General features: G+C 44.9%; 1 protein-coding gene across 1 annotated transcript in view; it reads right to left on the bottom strand.

The window, feature by feature from the left end:
• The window catches only part of LOXHD1 (lipoxygenase homology domains 1), a 148,584-nt gene that overhangs the window by 15,158 nt on the left and 112,749 nt on the right, over nucleotides 1–20,677 (bottom strand). The window contains exons 36-38 of the mRNA XM_015652111.3: nucleotides 16,591–16,708; nucleotides 8,345–8,522; nucleotides 2,864–3,049 (exon numbers count right to left, since the gene is read on the bottom strand). Coding sequence (XP_015507597.2) covers nucleotides 2,864–3,049; nucleotides 8,345–8,522; nucleotides 16,591–16,708 — 482 coding nt within the window. The remainder of the gene's footprint in view (nucleotides 1–2,863; nucleotides 3,050–8,344; nucleotides 8,523–16,590; nucleotides 16,709–20,677) is intronic.

Genomic DNA, 20,677 nt, shown 5'->3' with positions numbered 1-20,677 from the left:
TTCTGTGATTCTGTGATTCTGTGATTCTGTGATTGAGACTAATAATTTGGAAAATAAAGAAAAGAACATCAAACATGCTCCACGTGTTCGGGACTCAAGGAGCAATAGGATAGGCCAACACAGGCCAAACCGTCCACAGGCCATTGATAGAGACCCATTTAGTACAAAAAAGCCAGAGAAGAGGTAAAGAAAGAATGATCAACATCTGAAACCTCAGAGTAGAGGTAAATACAAACACATTTTTATTTAATACCCAAAGTCCCTCATGCATCTGACAAAAAACATACTTGATCCCTGACCCTTCTACTCATTTAAAAGAAATAGAGCCAGGAATTTCTAGGCAGTCCCACAGCCAATTTATATAAATTATATATAGGGAGCAGGCATATATTCAAAGGATAGCTATATCCTGGGATCTCAACAGTAATAAATACTCTACCCACCCAACAAACTGTCATACCGAATTGTGTGAAGTTTTAGATAGGAGATGCCTTTCACATGACTAATGCAAGAACAATGTAGACAACATATGTTATGATTTAAACAACAGTTTTCCTTCTTTCTGTGGGGAAAAGCAAGTACATTTTTGCTGAACAAAACCTGAGCATGGTGTTTATCAAGGCTTAAATTAACCTTGCTGTCAGCCAGGTCTGTTAAGAACCAGTATTTATAAGTGGAAACCAGTGTTATGAGAAAATAAGGAAAGAGAATATGAGGTTGCCATGTGTATTTATATACATATTTCAGGCTCTAGATATCCACCTTAGTATTTTAGCTGACTTGTGGTGGCTATCTGGGTACATGCTCTTAGCCCAGAGCAAATTAAAACTAATTGAGCCTGTTTACTTCTTAGCCTAAGGCTAAACTCCCTTTGCCACCAACCAGCTGCACACAGCCAGCAATTACCAACTTGTGTCAGCAGCATCATCAGTGGCACTGAGAAGGTGAATTGTGATCATTTGTGCAAGAAGGAAAAGGCAACAAAACCCTCCTGGATGAACAGGATTTGCTCATCACGCAGCAGGCAACAGACTTGTGGGACTCACTGCCACAGGATGTGTGGATGCAAATGTCTCCTGGAGGGCCTGGGCAAGAACTTGAATGAGAAAATTCACTGGAAATTGTTTAATGGACAAAAATGATATCCAATTCAAGAAATGCCCAGAGCTACTCATGATGCAAGACGCTGAGGACTGTGAAAGGATTACACACGCTTGCTCAGCCTGTCCTCTTCCTCAGGCATCCAGCGATGCTGCTGTTGGAAAGAGCTGCTGGGCTCTACACACCCTCAATCTGATGCAGTTCTCACCTTCCTGCATTCCACCTAAGCCCTAAGGATAAGCTTTGCTCTGGTGGGTGAATTTCATCCTGTTAGCACAACCAGTCCACTGGAGAGCCATGATGCCACTTGAGGAAAAAGTTCTTTTAGCACACATTTTAGCTGGTAATAAGTTTGAAAGCAAATCTGCAAGTCCATGTTGATTTCTTGGTGCTATCAGAAAGATGTCTGAACCACTCTTGGAACTGTTTATAAGCCTGTTTACTGAGCTAAAACTCTCATTCAATAGCCCTTTCCATATCTACATCTAAACTGCAGATCTAAGGAATTAGTGTTTTGGCAAAGTAATCAGGTGAAAGCAGCTCCCTTACTGCATTCAGCATCAGTTATATAACATGATATTATAGAGTTTAATCAACTAAATTGTGCTGTGTTATGGGAGTGATAAATATGAGCTCAGAGCTTGCAGTGTCTGGGAATAAACAATCATGCTAGGTGGATGTATCTCCCATATTTCACAGCAGACAGAGGCTACCATTAGATGTGTTTTTTTCTCTCTTTCAAAGACTTTCCAATGGGAAAGTCTAATCCAGAGATAGCATCTTTTATTAGTAGAGTGTGACATGCAGTCTTCTCCATCTGCCACAGCTTGGAGTAGTTGAGAGGATGGAGGCCAGGTCACATCAACACTGGCATGAAACCCGTCCCAGCCATAAACCAGCTGCCTCAGTACAACCAGGTATAGACTGGGGAGTCCTGCTGCCATTCGTCCCCAGATTGTGACAAATATTACTGCCAAACAGCTTTAATAATAGTGACTCAGGTGAGCCTGTGGGAATTATGGATCTTCACCTTTGGGCTGCAGCAAGGGCTGGCCACTAGTGAGCAAGCCATTGCTAATGCAGTATAATCTCTTTTACATGAAGATGGGATGGAATGTCACCACAGCAGTGTTAGTGATGCATTTGTTACAAGATACCTCTTGGTGCCTGAAAGACAACACAAATGACTATGACAGTCGGACAGAGCTCTGCTCTGCTGTTTGTGACACCACTCAGGGTGACCAGCAGCAGGGAAATGTCAGAACCTCTCTCAGCAGCACGCTGCCTGCTAACTGGCTGATGCAGTGATCTTAATAAAGCCAGACACCGATCTTTATTTCTGTCTTCTAAGGCTCGCTGTGTTATGCCAGGCTGCATTTCCCCGCATGTCAGTGTCAGGCTGAGAACATGGGATTGCTCTGGGAGCGCCATGCTGGCCTGTGTGAGAGGTACTGCATGGATGGAGTCAGGGTGCTGGGACAACAGCCTTGCTCTGGGGGAGGCACCCAGTGCTGCAGAGGTGGTTGTGAGCTCAGACTGCAGCTGGAGCCCTGCTGCAGCAGATGCTGCACCAGCAGCCAGGGGAGGCTCACCTGCATGAAGGGAAGGAATGCACAGGGAAGCTGGGACACAGGATCTGGGTAAAATCCAGGTAATTTTCCCAGCCTGAAGCAGAGCTGAGGACACTGCCTTCAGCCTGCCTTGAGTCTTTGTGTTTCCTCAAGTGAAAACATCCCAAACTCACCCCTGTCTCTGCCCTGACCTTTGTTGTCATGCCAGATCCGCACTTTACAGAGGTCTCCCAGGCTCAGCATTTCAGAGAAGCTGAATTCATCCATCTGGTTCCTCTCAAACTTGTTAGACTTGTTGGACTCCTTCAGAGGCAGGGTACCGCTGTCCCCATACTCCCCGAACAGGATCAAGGACACGTTGGCGTCGGTGCCTGCTCCTGCAAGGAGAGAGCAGAGAGAAATTCCATGGGTTACCCTGCCGTGTTGGGCTGACTCCCAGCCCCCAGCTGCATGGGGAGGCAGCAAAGGCAGGCTGGAAGAGGCTGCAGGGTTGGTCATGTTTCTCTGGGCACCACCAAGGCATTTCAGTGGATTCATGAAGGATCCTGCAGGGAGGACACCAGGTTTTCCAGTCCATCCCATAAATACAGCTGGATGTTCTGCCCTGGCACTTGATGTGTGGTGACCGTGGTGATGGCAGTGCTCATAGGAAGTAGAAATTTCCTGATGGAGGACTGTCCATCACAATGCTTTGCAGGGAATGTCAGGGTAGTAACTCCAATCACACCAAGGTAGCTTGGGAAGTGTCTTATCCAGCAGAATCCAGCACTCTACTAAAGAGTGTTAAAGAACATATTTTATAACTTCTCTAGCCAAAAAACGTTGTCTTGGGCTTCCCATTGAAGCACAGCCCTTTTCAACACTCAGTCATTCCCTCCTGCAGCCCACAACCTTCTCCAAGCAATTATGGCACTCAGGATCCTTCAGCTGGGGTCTGTCTCCTCCTGCTCCCTGGTGTTTGATGGTACAGGGATTTCAGAGCTACATACAAATCACCAACCAAGCCACTGTGGCATCTCATGGCCCACTTCTCTCAACACCCAAGAGATCTTCCTTCTTTCTTGCTTGTTCTCAAAATATTGTCCCTGCAGCAGTTACTGGAAAAAGTCCCAGTTTCTCACGCAACACTTTGCCCTACCAACTTCCCCCTTTTTATTGTTTATTTATTGTTTTATTTATTTTTGGAAATTTAATTTCCAAAATTATCTTTATTACTCAATATTGAGTGTCATTTTTCCTCCGCTTTCCATATTTTGCCAAAGAGAACAGCCATGCTGTTTTTGTGACTTTTGGGGAGTTCAAGGCCAAACCACCACCTGCAGTGACCTTACATTTCAGCTGCAATTCTTACATTTTCACCTGGCACTATTTATAGTTCAACCAAAACGACTGCATTTTAATTTTGACGCTGTAATATAAAAGCAGATTCATGGAGAGAAATAAGATTACACATGGGCAGACTGTCATTGCTGTGTCAGAACCAAGGCCCTTAAATTTTGGAAAAGGAAAATGAGACCATCAAGCTCAAATCTGCCGTACAAAGAAACTCAGCATCTGCTGCCCTCGTTTGGATAGCCCAGCTTTGAAAGTCTAACCTCCTGCCAGGCCCTTTCTTACACAAGAGTATCATAAATCCACTTTGAGCCACACAGACAGTATTTCCCACAGCTCCATTCAAACACAGTGCAGAGACAAAGTTAGGGGGACTGTAGGTCTCTGGAGAAAAGCTCCACTTCCATAGGATTATTACTTGAATACAGAAGTTAGGAAGAAATCACATTCTTATCATGAAATCATGTTCTTATGGAAGGACCAGGAAAAAAAATTGCTAGAAGAAAGAGAGGAGAAAAAGGGTCATATAGAGGAAAGGCAAAGCAACATGTGATGCCCATGCGAGAAGCTGCCCATGTTAAATTGGGGCTAATTTTCAACAGTTCCCTGGGAAGGGTTTAAGTAGGAAGAGAAAGCATCAGGGATCCAGGCAGTTCATCTGGCAGTACTTTTTATGACCCCAAAGCTTGCTGAGGTGAGGAACAAAGCAAACTGAAGTCCATTTCCTTGCAAGGAGCAGGCTCCTAATTAATGCCAGGTCTCAAAAAGCACAGAACCAACTGTTTCTTAGCAAAACCGTCCCCGCAGGAAGAAGCTTATGAAGGTCTCATGCTGTGACATTTCCCTCACAAGCAATTAGCAGGAGATGGGAAAGTAAAAACCAGAAATGTTAAATCAATGTACATTTCACTTGCTTGTGTCTGATATTTTTTTGTTGTTGTTTTGTTGTTGCCAGTTCCAGGAAACTGTCAGGCACATTTAGGAACTGTAAAAACTTGACAAATGAAGAGATGAAGGTAATGTGTTTGCACTAACCTTAACTGGTGATGAGTGCAATAGCTCATGGATTGATACTGGGATCTGCAGAACTGAGCTGAACTTCATCATCAACACCCTAAACAATGGCAGAGTGTTTCCTCATCAGCTTTCCAGCTAAGGGAAGATTTGTTTGAGTGGATGACACACTGGATGACAGAATTCCAGCCCAGATGGACCTTGAGGAACCTGAGAACCAGGCAAGCAGAAATCCCTTGGAATTCAGCAAGGGGAAATGCAAACCCTCTGTCTGGTCTGGAATAAACCTTGCACATGCTGGGAAGTTGAAGATGACCCATTTTACAGCCGTACCATTCATATTCCGATTGGAACCAAGCTAGCAGGAAGTTTCCAGTGTTCAGTGCAAAACACCACTTTGAATTCCTGGGTTGTGTCAGGACACTAAGAAGAGCTCAGAGGATGGCTGCTAAGATGGACGAGAGCTGGGGCACACCACTGTGAGGAGGAGCCCCGAGAGGAGTTGGGGCAGGTGCACGAGGGCCCCGTGGGCAGGGACAGTGGTAATGGTGACATGGCCATGTACTGTGTCACGTCATACCCCAAAAAGCCACAGCCACAAGTTTCTGTGGGGATTTGGGTTGGGAATGAGGAAAAAATCAAATTTCTTCGGAACATGGTGCAGGACTGGGTGCAGATGCTGGGGGAGGTGGTGGTATCACTGCCCCTGGAGTTGTCCAGTGTTTGGCTGGGCCCTCTGAGCTGGGTTGCCCTGGTGCTGGCAACAATCCTTAGAGAAGGAAAATGGGTGAAATAACCTCCAGAGGACCCTTTCAACAGAAATATCTATGATTATATGATTCTTACTGAGCAGATGCTTCATTTTTAAACAAATTTTGGGTTTGAGTACCAGCCTTCCGAGGCCAAAGAATGTTCTTCTTCTGACATAAAAAAGACCTATAAAAGGCACTAGGAACTGACACCAACTGTCCTAAATTATGTAATTTGTAGGTTGGAACTGAGTTGACAACATCCTAATTAATCTTATAACAGCAGAGATAAGAACCTTCTGCTTCATTAATGCTTGGAAAATGAGAAAGCAGTATTTATTCACTCTCCATCTTTACTGCATTAACATGTACATGATGCCTGCATAGAGAAAGTAAAAATTAACCAGCCAAAGAACATTTTTGTGCCTCAGAAAGAGCCATCAGGTGGTCTGGCTCTATTTCACCTGTGGCTATGGGTCCTGCCTTGAAGAAAATCAGATTGTGCTTTACATCTGAGATCAAGATACCGGTTTTAACCAGAGATTACCCATCTGACTTGGGAGGTGTATGCCCTAACAACCTCTTCTTATCTATGTGTAGTCTGAGAGCCATCTGAGGTACTCCTGGTGGTGGAAAAGAGGTGATTTGAGCTTTGCAGGAACAGAGTTGTTCCCTCTTGCAAACTCTGAAGGTTACATTTTCACTGGAGTAGAGTGATTTTGTGAAAGACAAACTGTAAATTAAAGGTTTCTTTGAGGAAAATGTAAAACAATGCTGATGTTAAACATGTGTGTGTGCTGGGGTGGAAATAGCTTTCTAGTTTGCTGCAGAATCTTCTTTGTGGGATTAATTTTCCCTGACTTTAGCCATGTAACCTAACTTAATCATTAAGTCTCTGTCTGCACCTGATGAAGAAAAACTCCAGAGGCAGAGACTCTCAGGAGAGTTATCCAGACCACTGATGAAGACTTCTCTTCCAGATGAATTAACCAGAAACAGTCTAGACTAGGAGGAACTAAAACCAGAAATAAAATTTTTCAGAGCTGATGCAATGAAAAACTTTATACCTAGAAATTAACACACTTGATTCCAGTCCTTTTGCAGTATTGCTGTTCCTCGACAATGTCAGTGTGGCAGGAGATGACATAACATGCTTAAACATCACCAAGGATAAAATGTCTTTCTTCCTGAATTGGCCCAACCAGGAGTAATTGTAGAATACATAATGATCAAAAAAGGGAGATGGTTCATGACTTGCACCTGCTTTAGATAAGCTGGACAAAGTTCAGAATTATGTCAGTGAGATGTGTGATCTAATCACAAACAGACTCTCTGAAACCTCTCTGTAATCTGCTCTTTGCTACTGGTTGTCGCTGTTCATAATGAAATAAAATGTTTCTTCATTAATACCCGTCATCCTTCATTCAGTGGGAAGGGCAGATCTGTCTGCTGCTGCTGTCATCTTCTATTCTCCTCTCATTTCTATTTCCATCACCTTTGTGAGTTAGGGCTGGTTTTCACAAAAAAAAGGTCACAGAAAAATCTACTATTATATTAGATGGATGGCCAGATACATAAACAAATCTCCCTCTCTCTCACTCTTTTGTTTTTTGCATTTCCCTACATGTTTTTCAGACAAGCAGCCGGAAAAGAAGATAGATAAGTGGTGAGATGCCACAAAGATGCTCTGCCAGAGAAATTTTTGATATTCTTAGATCAAACCTTAGAAGCTGCATAAATTTCCACTGATAAAACCGGGGGGGGGGGGGGGGGGGGGGGGGGGGGGAGGGGGGCGGAAATAAAAGCAGCAACAAAGGAAATAAAGAAAAGATATTTAGAAAGATATTTAGAGGTCAGGAGTTGGTTATGTGCACTGGTATGACAGAATCTCACTTGAGGACAAACCTTTGAAACAAGGTGTCTTCAAGACAATGTCTGGCTTGCCCCGTCTTGGCACAACTCACCTTGTATGTAGCAGCAGATTTCATCCAACAGCCTGACAAAATTCCCCATGAAAAGAGGCAGTGATCCCAGGAAGTAACATTGAAACCCCATTTCTTGGCTCTTGAAGCTCTTTCTGTATACTGCACTCCACCTCTTCTCTCTGGTGTGCGTTTTGGAATGGTTTATCTCACAGCCTGAGATAAATTGTCTCCAAACACTTTGAAAGGTGGGTGAATTATTGCTGTCTGCTTTAGGCAAGGCACACAGTGCTGACTGAAAACCTGAAGCACACCAGCTCTGACCACCCTACGTGGATGGACCTGACCAAAAAAGAAAAATGTGGCTGCTGACCTTTGCAGCTTGGTCTGATAATAATTTCTGCTAGGGTGTCTTCAGAAGAATCAAAGAGCAGCCAGACCTGGGCCTTATGTCTAAGTATGTTATTCCCAGAGCTCAGATGAGAATGAGTCTCTTAGACACTGCTATGGTGAACAGCCAGCCAAAATGGTTGTATTCCAGCCAAACAATGTTTTTTCAAATGTAATTTCAAATGAAGCAGATGAGGTTTTTTTCCCACTGCTAAAAAACAAACTTCATACTAGAAAACTCATAAAATATCTAGCAAGGACCAACCTCCAATGTCACTGGTTTTAACCTGAAGAGTGTATGTGGTGTCCTCCATCATCTGCTCGTCATTTATGACAGCTGGCATCTCACACACCAGGCTTCCCTTGGCATTTTTTAGCTTGGACAGCCAATCCCCATAGGTAAATGTGGCCACTTCTTGATTAGTAAGATTCTTCAGGGTGATCTGTGAAGAGCCAAAATGGGGAGAAAAAAATTTCTTACTCTTTGAATGAGAGCAAATTTTAAACTTACCAAGTGCATGATCTGGTAGGACATGGGGAAAGCTTGGCCATAGCTCCAAAGCCCACACTGAACTCTTCTGGGATAAATGGAGCTCTCTTTTATCTGCTGAATTTGTTGGTTTGTTCTGAGAAATGGTCTTCACAGTATTATGATGCTTTTTCAACCATTAGGCAAAGCAAAGGGATAAATTTGCTCCTCAGACCTAAGTTATGGACAAAGCTGATCTCTAAGAGAGTCAGACCTCTCCTGTAAGCCAGCATGGAATCCACTCCAAAGAAGTAACAGAGTTATTAAAAACTTCACTATCTCTCCTCAAAACACTCAGCATCTTTCTTTTGCCTGTCTCCTTTGCGTGAACCAGCAGAAATCATTGTAGAGAAACACAAGCCCAAACAAGTTAAAACAAGGCACAAGATAAAATTAGGCCAGCAAAAACTTAATATTTCACACACTTCTCCCTCTGGGAAAAGGTGACAGAACAAACAGTATGCAACAGATATTAGTCACACTATCTAAAGTGTCATGGAAGCAGCTCAGATGCTGTGGTGATAAGAACAGAATGGGAATGAATTCAGAGCAACTCAACAAGTTACTCCAGCAAATGCCTAATAAAATACCCACCTTTATGTCCCTTGTTGTGTGTGGGCTCAGTGGAGCATCAGTCAAGTGGGAGAAAAGCATTACACCTGCCTAGAGCAAAAACCTAGCAGTAAGTTCTCGCTAAATTGGGGGAGCTGAAGGGAAGGGAGGAGACAGTGCTGTAAATTGACATTTGTGTTACCGTCTAACAGGAACAGAGATTATACCTGTGTGTAGCAGTGCATCAGAAAACTGCCTCCACCAAGGCCATGGAAACATGAGCCTAGACGTGCCAGAGAAGTGTGGCATAGTATTATGGAGGCATGAATGAGGAGCAGTGGGAAATGTTACATTAAAAGGATAATGGAGGTCTGTAGCCCCACCCATCACTCCACACATGGCTGCATGCCATGCAAAGCTGTGTCCAACTGGGCTGTGAAATCTTCCAAGGGTGTAGATTACCCAGACACTCTGAGTCCTCATCCCAGGGCTTCACAACTCTCATTGAGAACATTTTATTCGTTATCTCTGATAAGGGTTTTCCTCAGTGCAACTCATGTCCATTTTCTCATGACTTTTTGCTGTCCACCACTGAGAAGAGTCTGGATCAATGGTTTCTGTAACTTCCTTTCAAGCAGCAGAAGACTGTAATTGTATTTCCCCTCAGCTTTTTATTGCCATGGCTTATAAACTCTATTTTCCTCAACCTTTCCTAGCATGCCACATGCTTCCTATAGCCCCTTGGCCACCTCAGTGCCCTTCCACCACATGCTCATATATCAGGGAAAAAACTCAGTAAAACTTATACTGAGATAAAATGTGTTCAAATTCTATCTTCAAACTTCAGGTCTCCCAGCCCACAGCCTTCTGTTGGCCCCAGCCAAGCCTTGCTGGAGTCTTCAGCAGTTCAAAAGAAGAATACTGCTCTAGGTTATAAAAATATTGTTTTAAAGAGGGCAGCAGATACACCCAAGATGAGCAGTAAGCCATGCTGTTTGTACATTGAGTGGTTCTGTGAGTAGGACACTCATCTGGGATTTTCATCCTGGCTGATGCTAAAGAGGGATCTGTGACACAGCACTTTCACCCCCCTGTCCCAGGGGGACAGGACATTTTTGGCTGTAGAAGATGTCCCACTTTTCTGAAAAGCTGCTTATTCATAGCCACTGACACCATTACTTTGTGGTCAGAAAAACTGTGAGTCAAGAGATATTGAATCAGACCCTTGCTTTGAACCAAGCAGAAATCAGGTCTCTCCTGCCCCAGTTGGTGGCCTTTCTGCTGGGGCACAGAAGTGTCCTCTCTCAAGGATGTGTGGACTCCTCTTAGGAGTCCAACCCAGAAAGTTTTCTTTGCAGAACTGAACTGTGAGTAATGTCAGGTTGACTGAAAATGTCTATTTTCCCCTCACCCCAGTGCATAAAATCCATGCTGTTTCGAAAAAGTTCAGCCAGCAGTACCTCTGCCCTGCTTGGGAATGACAGTGACACTGTCAGTAGAAAAATGTCCTGAGCAAAGCTTGCAGGCAATTGTCAGGGAAGCAGTGGGTATAGAAACAGATTAGAGTTGTCAGCTGGAGAGCACTCACAGACACAGAGGTCAGGCCCCTCACAAATACCCAGCCCTGGTCAGTGCTCCAGATGCTGTCTGAGAAAAAGTGTCTGGCCAATAAAGCTGCTGGAGCAAAATGCCAGCTTTTTCCATCCCTAGCCACTCACCTAGGATGTGTGATTGCATCTGTGTGCATCTTACTGTAAGCAGTAAGGACAGAAACAGAGATCTGTCCCTGGTATCCCATTCTGGGGTGGTGCTACAGGAGGAGCAGACTGAAGAAAGATCCATTATATGAGATTTTTTTGCCCAAGGGATATCAGCCCAGAAATACAACTGTATCCTGGGCTGATCCCCCAGGGTGGGCAGCAGGGGAGGGGGGATTGTGCCCCTGTGCCCCTGTGCTGAGGTGAGACCCCACCTGCAGAGCTGCCCCAGCCCTGGGCAACACCAGCACAAGGACGTGGAGCTGCTGGAGCCAGCCCAGAGGAGGCCACGCAGCTGCTGCCAGGGCTGGAGCCCCTCTGCTCTGGAGCCAGGCTGGGAGAGCTGGGGCTGCTCCCCTGCACAAGAGAAGGCTCCAGGGAGAGCTGAGAGCCCCTGGCAGGGCCTAAAGGGGCTCCAGGAGAGCTGCCCAGGGACTGGGGACAAGGCCTGCAGGGACAGCACCCAGGCAATGGCTTCCCAGTGCCAGAGGGCAGGCCCAGCTGGGATATTGGGAAGGAATTGCTGTCTGGGAGGGTGGGCAGGCCCTGGCACAGGGTGCCCAGAGCAGCTGGGGCTGCCCCTGGACCCCTGCAGTGTCCAAGGCCAGGCTGGATGGGGCTTGGAGCAGCCTGGGACAGTGGAAGGTGTCCCTGCCATGGCAGGAGGGCAGAATCAGACAATCTTTAAACATCATTTCCAGCCCAAATGATTCTGTGGTGACAGCAAGGGACACAGAAGCAGCAGCAGTGGCAGGCTGACCTCTGGGTCACAATTGCTTCTCACTTTCCCAGTATGGACCTCCTAAATGCTGGTCATCCAGCCCAAGCACATCATGCAGTCAGTGGTGGGACCTGGGTGTCCCCAGGGAAGTCCCACATCCCACCTAAACTGGAGGAAGGTGAGGAGCTTCTTGAGGCATCACCCCCTCTCTCAGGTCTGCCCGTCTCATGCCTACAGAGGGGGCCTGAATAGTTTGTTGGGAGGAGTGAAAGCTGAATGTAGCCTTTTCTGTGACTAAAATAGCAGAAAATTAATCCCATCCTGCAAGGAGATGTTTGTGGGTGTTGCACACACAGAGGATGATGCAGGATTTTGGTTTCAATCAGGAGGGTCAAGAAAGCCATCTCAGTGAGCTGAGCTGAGACTATATTTAATTTCTGCCTGCTCCTCTCAGTAAAACTAGCTACAGCTTGGCAATGAGACCACTACTTTGAATGGCACCTAAGCTATTTTTTAGGATACCTAGAACTTGCTGTGGGCATCCAGTGTGCTTTCCAGCTCAAACTTTCTTGCTAATTATGCAAGGAGCTTAACTGGGCTGTAGAACATCAATAAGCCATGAAAAGAAAGTGGCAGAAGTGTGTATGAATAACACATTGATAATTTGCTTTGTAGCTGAGCAAATATAGTAGTTGACAGGAACATTAAACCAACAATTTGAAATTAATTGTGCACCGTCTTCTGCAATGGAAAGGTTTGACATGTCCGATTATTTGATTTACCCCTACCCAGTCTTTTTCCAGATGTCATGTAAAACATGCTCCACAGAGTCTCCTACTCTGCTGACACCAAAATACACAGCCTCTGGAATTCACCTTTAAAGGCTCAAACACAGGATTTTATGCTTCTGTTGCATGTCATTATTCTTCAACCTGGGAACTTCTGACTGTAAAACAAAAAGACTTCTCCCTTTTGCAAAGAATAAAAGTCAGCTTCAGCTATACAATTCTCAATTCTCAATAATAATTCTCAAATTCTCTTAATCTTCTTTATACAAAGGAGAAAAGACTGAATAAAGACCGAGTCCCACATGCAGGATTATTTGTGACGTTTGAATGCAATGCAATTAGTGCTTCATTAAGGCAGCTTCTTATCTGTCTGGCTTTGACAGCACAAAGTAACATTAAAATTCTGAGGGAAGCAACTCTGCAGAATTCAACAGTCTCATAATTCCTGCTATTTCACTGAGCTTTCATCCCTTCTTGTTTCTAGCTTTTCAACTTCATAGCTAAGACACTGGGCAGCAGGTGAAATCATCACAAGGACTGAGAAAGCGGCTATCCCAGAAAGAGATTGCCTAAGTATGCATTTAGACAAGTTTCCTAATAAAAGTAATTTTTGTTTAATGCTGAGAGGAGTGAGGCCCTGGCACAGGGTGCCCAGAGAAGCTGTGGCTGCCCCTGGATCCCTGGAAGTGTCCAAGGCCAGGCTGGACGGGGCTTGGAGCAGCCTGGGACAGTGGAAGGTGTCCATGACCATGGCAGGGGGTGGAGTGGGATGAGCTTTAAGGTCCCCTCCAACCCAAACCATTCTGGGATTCTATGATTTTGTTCCCTGGTTTTTCAGAAACACAGAACGGTGTCATGGTAGCCTGAGGTGGAAGAACATGATATTCAGCATTAGATCAGTGCAAAAGAACCCCACTCTTATGTCCCTCCCAGCAGTGGTGTGATTAGAAAGCACTACTCAGCTTTGGAGAACATTCATGATGCATTTTTGGGCATAGTAATGATCAATAATGTTCATTTTGTTGCAAAAAATCACTAATCAAATTTTGTTCCCTCTAGAGGTTTAGGTACGAGCATTTAAAACTTATCGCTACTCTGTGGTGCAGTTTGAATTTTCAGCAGCAAGTTCATTACTTCACTGAGATTCTGAATGAAAATTTTGTGTATTTTATGTAGACAGAAAAAAGAATATGACTACTTGCCTGCTTGTAAATTGAATCTTTTGGCTGTGTACAGAATCATTGATAATTCATGCATTTTAATTGGTATTTATGCATTTCTATATCTGGTGAACTAAAAGCAGTATAAATTATGGCTAGCAACAGTTTACCAAAAGACCAAAGAGAATTAAAAAGATCATTTATTGTTAGTTTAATAGAACAAGAAAACTGAGAATATCATGTAGATAAATGGAGCAACAAATGGTTAATTACGGGGTTGATGGCTTAATCTAGCTTCTCATTTCACTGTGCTAGTTAGCACTAACTGTGAACCATCTGTCTGAGAGTTTAGCACTACCCCCACAAGTATTTCATTATGCAGTCTTAATATGCACTTTTGACAGAAATGGAAATGGGCTCCGATCAGTTTTCATGTCACACCAGGCTACGTAAGTTTTTAAGGCTGGAATACAAATCAGAGAACAAAAATCCTTCCTCCCCTCTTCTAGAACACCTCTGTAAGCCGCCCTCTGCCTGGGAATGCAAATGCTGTGTTTACCTTTGCAGGGAAGGTGGGAAAGAAAACCAATAAATACAGTTCTCTATGTAATACTGGAGTTAAAAAACTCTCTGTGATCTAAGAAAAACAGAAACTATGGGCATCATTTCCATAAGCTTCTAAAACCATAGAATTAAAAAAGAAGGTTTGGGTTGGAAACAACCTTAAGTGCCTTCCAGTTCCACTCCCTTCCATGGGCAGGGACACCTTCCCCTGTCCCAGGCTGCTGCAAGCCCTGTCCAGCCTGGCCTTGGACACTGCAGGGATCCAGGGGCAGCCCCAGCTGCTCTGGGCACCCTGTGCCAGGGCCTGCCCACCCTCCCAGCCAAGAGCTCCTTTCTAATGTCTAATCTAAATCTCTTTTTGTGTATAACCATTGCCCCTCCTTCTGTCACTATCTGTCCATGTAAAAAGTTGTTCTTCCTCACTATTATAAGCCCTCTATTAAGTCTGTTCTCAAGACCTGTTTCCTGGTCCACCTTCTTAGTGTATTCTGTATTGCTGGAAGGTGGCTATAAGCCTACTGGATAGGTCCAAATGAGAGTCCTCTGTGCCAACTTCTCTGGGAAATCTTTGCTTTTGGTAGAACAGTCCGTAGGGCTGAGAGTTTGGAATTCCTGGACAGACAAGGCAACAGGAAAGGGGGGCACAATTAAAGATGCAGCCATCCCTTGCCTTTATGCTGCTGCTGATTCATGACTGCGAGACCTGGAATGTCTCTGGATGAATAAGCTTTATTTGATTTCATTTTATACGAATATGATTTCTAAAACTCAGGGGAAAGCATGTGAGAAATTACAAAGGGAGTTTGACCAAGACATCTGAATCAAATCAGACAACAGATTGAGTTATTCCTTAGGCACAGGGAGAAAAACTCTGCATCTGTGGCATCAATTCTAAAGATATGTGCTGAAGGTCTGATCTTCTGAGGAGCTGCAGAAGCATCATCATAAAATCATAGAATGTTAAGGGTTGTAATTGGTTTGGAATGTAATAGGTTTTAAACTCATCCAATCCCACCCCCTACTGTGGCAGGGACACCTTCCACCGTCCCAGGTTGCTCCAAGTCCCGTCCAAGCTGGCCTTGAAAAATTCTAGGGATAGGGCAGCCACAATCTCCCTGGGCACCCTGTGCTAGTATTTTGCTGCCCTCACAGTAAATAGTTTATTCCTAATACCCAGCCTGAATTTCCCCTCTTTCGGTTCCCCTGCTTCACCAGCTGCTGGGAAAAAAATTTAGAAGTGGAAATGTTGAAGTAAAAATGGCACTGCAGCACAGAAATTCTCCTGAAAGTGAAGTCCATTGCTTCACTGAAAATTGGTGGCTATATAGAGTCAGTATTTAGAAACACATTATCTTTGTGAAAAAAGTCCGCTGTAAATTAGTCAAATAGGATAAAGGACCCAGTGAAAAAGTCATGCAGAGTTCTGTTTTACCATGGTTAAGCTACTAGGTCTTAAACTGTTCTCACAAAAAGGTCAAGATACAGAAATCCAGCAGGATGTTGACTCCAGGAAAAGTGTGGCAAAGGAAAATGGCAGAGATGGGATTCTCCATTAATGACATTTCATGGTCTGTAATCAGCACATCTATCTCCTTCTATCTTAGAAAAATCACTGTAGGGACCCAAAACAAGCAAACTACTTTTGGCTGCCCAGATAGAGGTGATCCTTACAAGGAGCTGGTGGTTTGACAGCACAGATAGAGACAAGCACTGTACTTTTGTGCAAGGTAGGACATCAGGGAAAAGTACCATCAATTTGCATGCTCCATTATCCAAAATGCAAAATAAAAATGACACATTACTTGTATGGACAAGAAAATAAATAAATGTGTATGCTGGAGGAGAAGGAAAGAGGAGAGATGGGATGATCTGGCTGAATGGATGGATTACTTGGAAATGTCCCACCTGGCCTAGGGTGTCTCTGGTAGACAAACATCCACCCTCCCAGGGATTTGGATTCCCACATGGCAGAGACCTGCAGGGGCTAAGGGTGCAACCCAGGGACCCAAAAATATTGCCCTGGTGAGCCCTACCAAGGCTCTTGTGCAGAGGAGAGTGAGATCTAACAGCAGAATCTGTGGTGAAACCATAGAATCATTTAGGTTGGAAAAGATGTCCAATATGATCACGTCCACCCATTAAGCCAGCACCACAGTGACCATTGTTAAACCATGGCCCACAAATCTGCCACACCCAGCCTTTTGAACACTTCCAGACATGGTGATTCCACCACAAAAAAAAGCTCTAAAACACAGCTTTTCCCTCTGCTCTCTTCTTTCTTGACTCAATTCCTGCAGGGAAAAACCGTGAGAAACCAAACAGAAAAAATACAGAAAATTAGTAAAAAACGAGTCCCTTGGTGCCTTTCTCCTCTTTTCCAGGGGCTGAGAGGCTCCAGAACATGCAGGCTGTGAGAGACCCGTGATGCCAAGAGCTTTACCCTTTCCATGAACCAGTGCGGGCGCGTCCCCTTCCCGTCCGTCCGGATCCTCATCTTCCTGAGGGGTGCGATGTCGGCAATCTCCATGATGAAACTGTCCTCCTGGCCCCGCTCAAACCTGCAGGGATTGGAAGACCAAGGAGGTTTTCCTGCTGTTTTACAACCTCTGCATCTCCGTCCCGTGCCGCAGCCCTGGCCATGCCAGCACCCTCAAATCAGAAGTTTATGTGTGTTCTTTACTGGACTTGAGCTTTCCTGCGCGACAATCACCAGCCACTGTGGTGTTGGCAAGACACCTCAGTGCAGATTTGACAAGGATTCCTCCTTCCCTGGAAAACACAGCCCACCTGGAGCTGCTCCAGGCAGCCTGCAGCATACACTGCCATTCTGTTTGTAACCAGAACAATAGCGACTCACATCAGGCTTCTGCACGTCGCCTCCCTCCTGGCAGCTGCCCACTTGGCTGTCCTTGGCCCATTACAGCTAGAAGGCAAAATAATTTTGCCTCATCTCCTTCCCCTGAGGTGCAGCTCAAAACTTTGTGTTTGCCATGGAGAGAGGCAGTTGCTGCAGCTCAGCTAAATGCGGCACCGGGATCGAAGCCCAGTGCCCAAGTTTAGTAAGCACAGGCAAATTGTGTTAGAATGAAGACAAAACCAACCTGATGAAACTGGGGGACTTGGATTTGCAAACTGTCTCTGCCTCTGGTAAGAACCAGGGTGGTTTTGTGTAAGCTTGCGTGAAAGACCTTCCCCGGTGTGTGGCTGCTGTGTACAGGCACGGGGATGTGCAGGAGCTGCTCATCCATAGCAATCAGCAGGAAGCAGGAGAAGGGAAAAAACAGCTAACATGTGCTTCCCAAAGAAGATTACATTGGCTTGGATTGCACCTTCCCTCCCTCCTGGCATCAGTGGTGCTGGGAGGAAAGCCTTGCTTCAGTGGAAGTGCTGCCTCAGGCTCAGTGTTGTTCTGTTCTAAAACAAGTGTATCTTCCAGTTTGCTCCCTCAAATGCATGGAGACCTGCTGTGGTCTCAGAGCTGGGAATCTTATCGTTGCTAAGGAGAAAGGCAGACAAATCCAGGGGGTCTACCAAGCACATGGTGACCACTCTGCTGTTGAGGTTTCTCCTTCATGCAAACTTCTCCTTGTGGGGGAATTACCTGAGGATGCTGAGGGGTTTGGGAAGAGCCCTGCAAGATGTGGGCACTGCCAAAACAGAAACAGTCCATAATGATGATATCTCATTCCTGGCAATGCACACAGCCTCCCATTGCTGTGCAGTGCCAGAATGTGGAGAAAAAAAAATAATTTTCTTTACCAACCTCTGTTCAGATTACCCCCCACAGGATGAATGTGATTGTACTCACACCATTATCTGAGCATGCATAGCTGCAGATGTTAGTAATAGGGGTTGGCTCAAGCCTCTCAGTTTTCATCCAGGCCTTGCTTCCTCTGCACCCCCAGAGGCATTTGGACAGGGCATTTTGGTTCCAGTCCATTTCTAGTTATTAAGGGTTATGTTTGCTCTCTGAAAAACTCCTTTTTCTTATTATTTGTCTTTCTGAGGTACCAAATACTGAGGCAGCCTGTCTCACTGTAAGAAATAGAATGTACTTTTGTCCCTGAACTGGATTGATTTCCACATCTATTCAACAAAAAGGTGTGACCCTTCCAGTCTGAATTATCCTGTGATCCTATGATCAGTTTTTATTACAATCACTATTACCTACAAAGCTTCATAGAAATCTCTCACTCTGAGGCTTTCCAGGCTGAGCAGCTCTAAGTTAAAATGTCTGCTAGCAAAATAAAACATTCTTTATCTTCAGCAAATGCCTTGTTTGAAGTTTGTAACACTGATACTCATCTACTTCCAAGAGGGAAGTACTAGAGGGAAGTGATTGCCATAGTGACAAACTGGGTGACCCAGAAGCTCTTTGCTATGCCTAATTTATATGAAGATGAACATAAACCTGAAAGAAATTGAGACAGGAAGAAGAAGCCAGACAAGCTGACTGCTTGCTATTCCCTTTTCAGGACACTGAACCATTTATCTAAAGGATTTCATTAAGCTTTCCTACCCATGCCTGCCCTTATAAATATTTCCATTGCCCAGGGGTCTTGGCAATAAGTGTAATGTAGCGAAAATTGCCTTAAATCTGTGGCAGGTTAGACAGACAGTTCTCCGTAATGCACTAAGCTGCTGGGAGTGAATTGGCACTGGATGGCCCCAATAAAGATGAAGTGCCTTTTACCATTTGGTTGCAAGAGCTCTCACCCATTCCTGCTCTGCTGGTGCAAGGGCTGGAGAGATTTCCCTGTGGAGAAGAGCCAGGAAAGCCTGTGCTGTTAACAGCTGGATGAAGACTGGTGGTAGTGGTGTGGAAACAGACAGGATGTGAATTTGGGGACATGAATGTCCTCTGCAGAGGGTGCTAATGAGATGACAAGAGCTCTGTACAGCTGGAGGTGTGATACAGAGCACCTCCAGCTAGCAGAAATGTGCCAGCAGAATAGCACAGCATCCTGGGGATATTAACATAAGAGTTGTGCCTTACAATTCCTTTTCTTTACACAGCTCCCATGATTTTTCAACACCTTTCACAGGTCCTCTACTGTCAGATGACAACCCAAGCAACTAATAACACAGAGAATTCTCTGTTCTCCTGTGTTGCATTTTCAGACTCTTATAACAGAGGTTGTCCATCCCACCCATGTAGATAAATGGGACGTGTTTTTAGACACTACAAAGTTTAGGGGTATGGCTTGCCCCAGATGTAGCAAAACTCCAACCTGGCTGCTGAGGGGCTGGAGGTGTCTTGGTCCCTGTCCTGGGGTGACTTTATGATGCTTGTATCCCCAGTTGCCTGGTTTATGTTACATATTAAGTCCTTTAAGACTGGCTCTGAGAGCGAAGTGGGGAGAAGAAGAAGCCGAAGTTTGTGTTGAGAAAGAGCCCTCACTGTCCCCATCCTGCTCCTGGACTGTGGTGTCTGCAGCATGGACAGACAGCAGGACAGAGCTCTCCTTTGCTTTTAGTCAGCTTTTTGCTAGCTGAAGCAGAGTAGTTCCCAGGACTGTTTTTTGTGCTCTTTCTCAGGTCTGTTCAAAGCTGTTCTGGACTGAAAACCCAAACAAATCCCAGGAGCTCACACCTGTGGCACTTTTTTCCCTTGGCCTCGGCCCTTTCTGGAGCCAAAGGGACTGATAAGAGACTGAGTGAGCTGAGCTACACCCCATGAAAATAACTTTTCTGGATTTGCCATTTCATTGAACAGCAAGAGGTTTTATTGTTTAATGTTATTCAATTTCTGTAAAATAAACAGTTTTTTCTACTTTTCTCCAAGGAAATCTCTTTTTCCTGAACCAGCTGGGGGAGGGGCTACTTGAATTTGCTTTCTGGAGGGACCCCATTGGGAGGTTCTTTCCTGAATTTTCCCTAAACCAGGACACCGCCTTTTAGAGATTTTTGGTTGGCACACCCAGATGTGAAATCTGTTTCATTTCCAAATCCAAACATCAGTGGTCCATTTTCTCACCTACCAGGACTGTTAGGATTAAATGAGCAGAAGTCAGGCCAGTTTGGGCTTGCCCAGGTGCCACTGGTGGCCACACTCACTGGCAACCCAGGGGCATTGCCCCATGTGTTGGATGTTCCCCTGTGATGGGGGAGCAGCAAGCCCCCAGAGCTGTGGTTTTCTGCATGACTCAGCTGTGTTTCTCACAGATATTTTAGTCAGCAGCACCTCTGCTGCGTTTTTCTCACAACAAACAAGGCTCATGCTTGTTACTAACTAGACACATGAATCAATCTTAGCTATGTTTGTCCAGACACCCACTCTGCCACAAAAGCTTCATGTAAAACATTCCCTGAGCAAACACCTCTATGCAAGGTGCACATTATCCTGAGTTATCCAGTGTTCCCTCAGCAAGCTGAGCTCAAATTCTGTGGCCAAAAGCTCCCTTCTGATGCTCTGTAGATGCCTTGCTGAATAAGCTCAGAACTGGTCAATTAATTAAATTTAAGCATGATGTCAGTAAAAGATGGTTCATTCTTGAGCATGCCAAAGCTTTCTGTACTGGGAATGT

This window comes from Parus major, chromosome Z (assembly GCF_001522545.3).
Source record: "Parus major isolate Abel chromosome Z, Parus_major1.1, whole genome shotgun sequence".
NCBI classification, from domain to species: domain Eukaryota; kingdom Metazoa; phylum Chordata; class Aves; order Passeriformes; family Paridae; genus Parus; species Parus major.
Note: the sequence above shows the minus strand (reverse complement) of the source record. Positions and strands in the feature narration are given on the sequence as shown.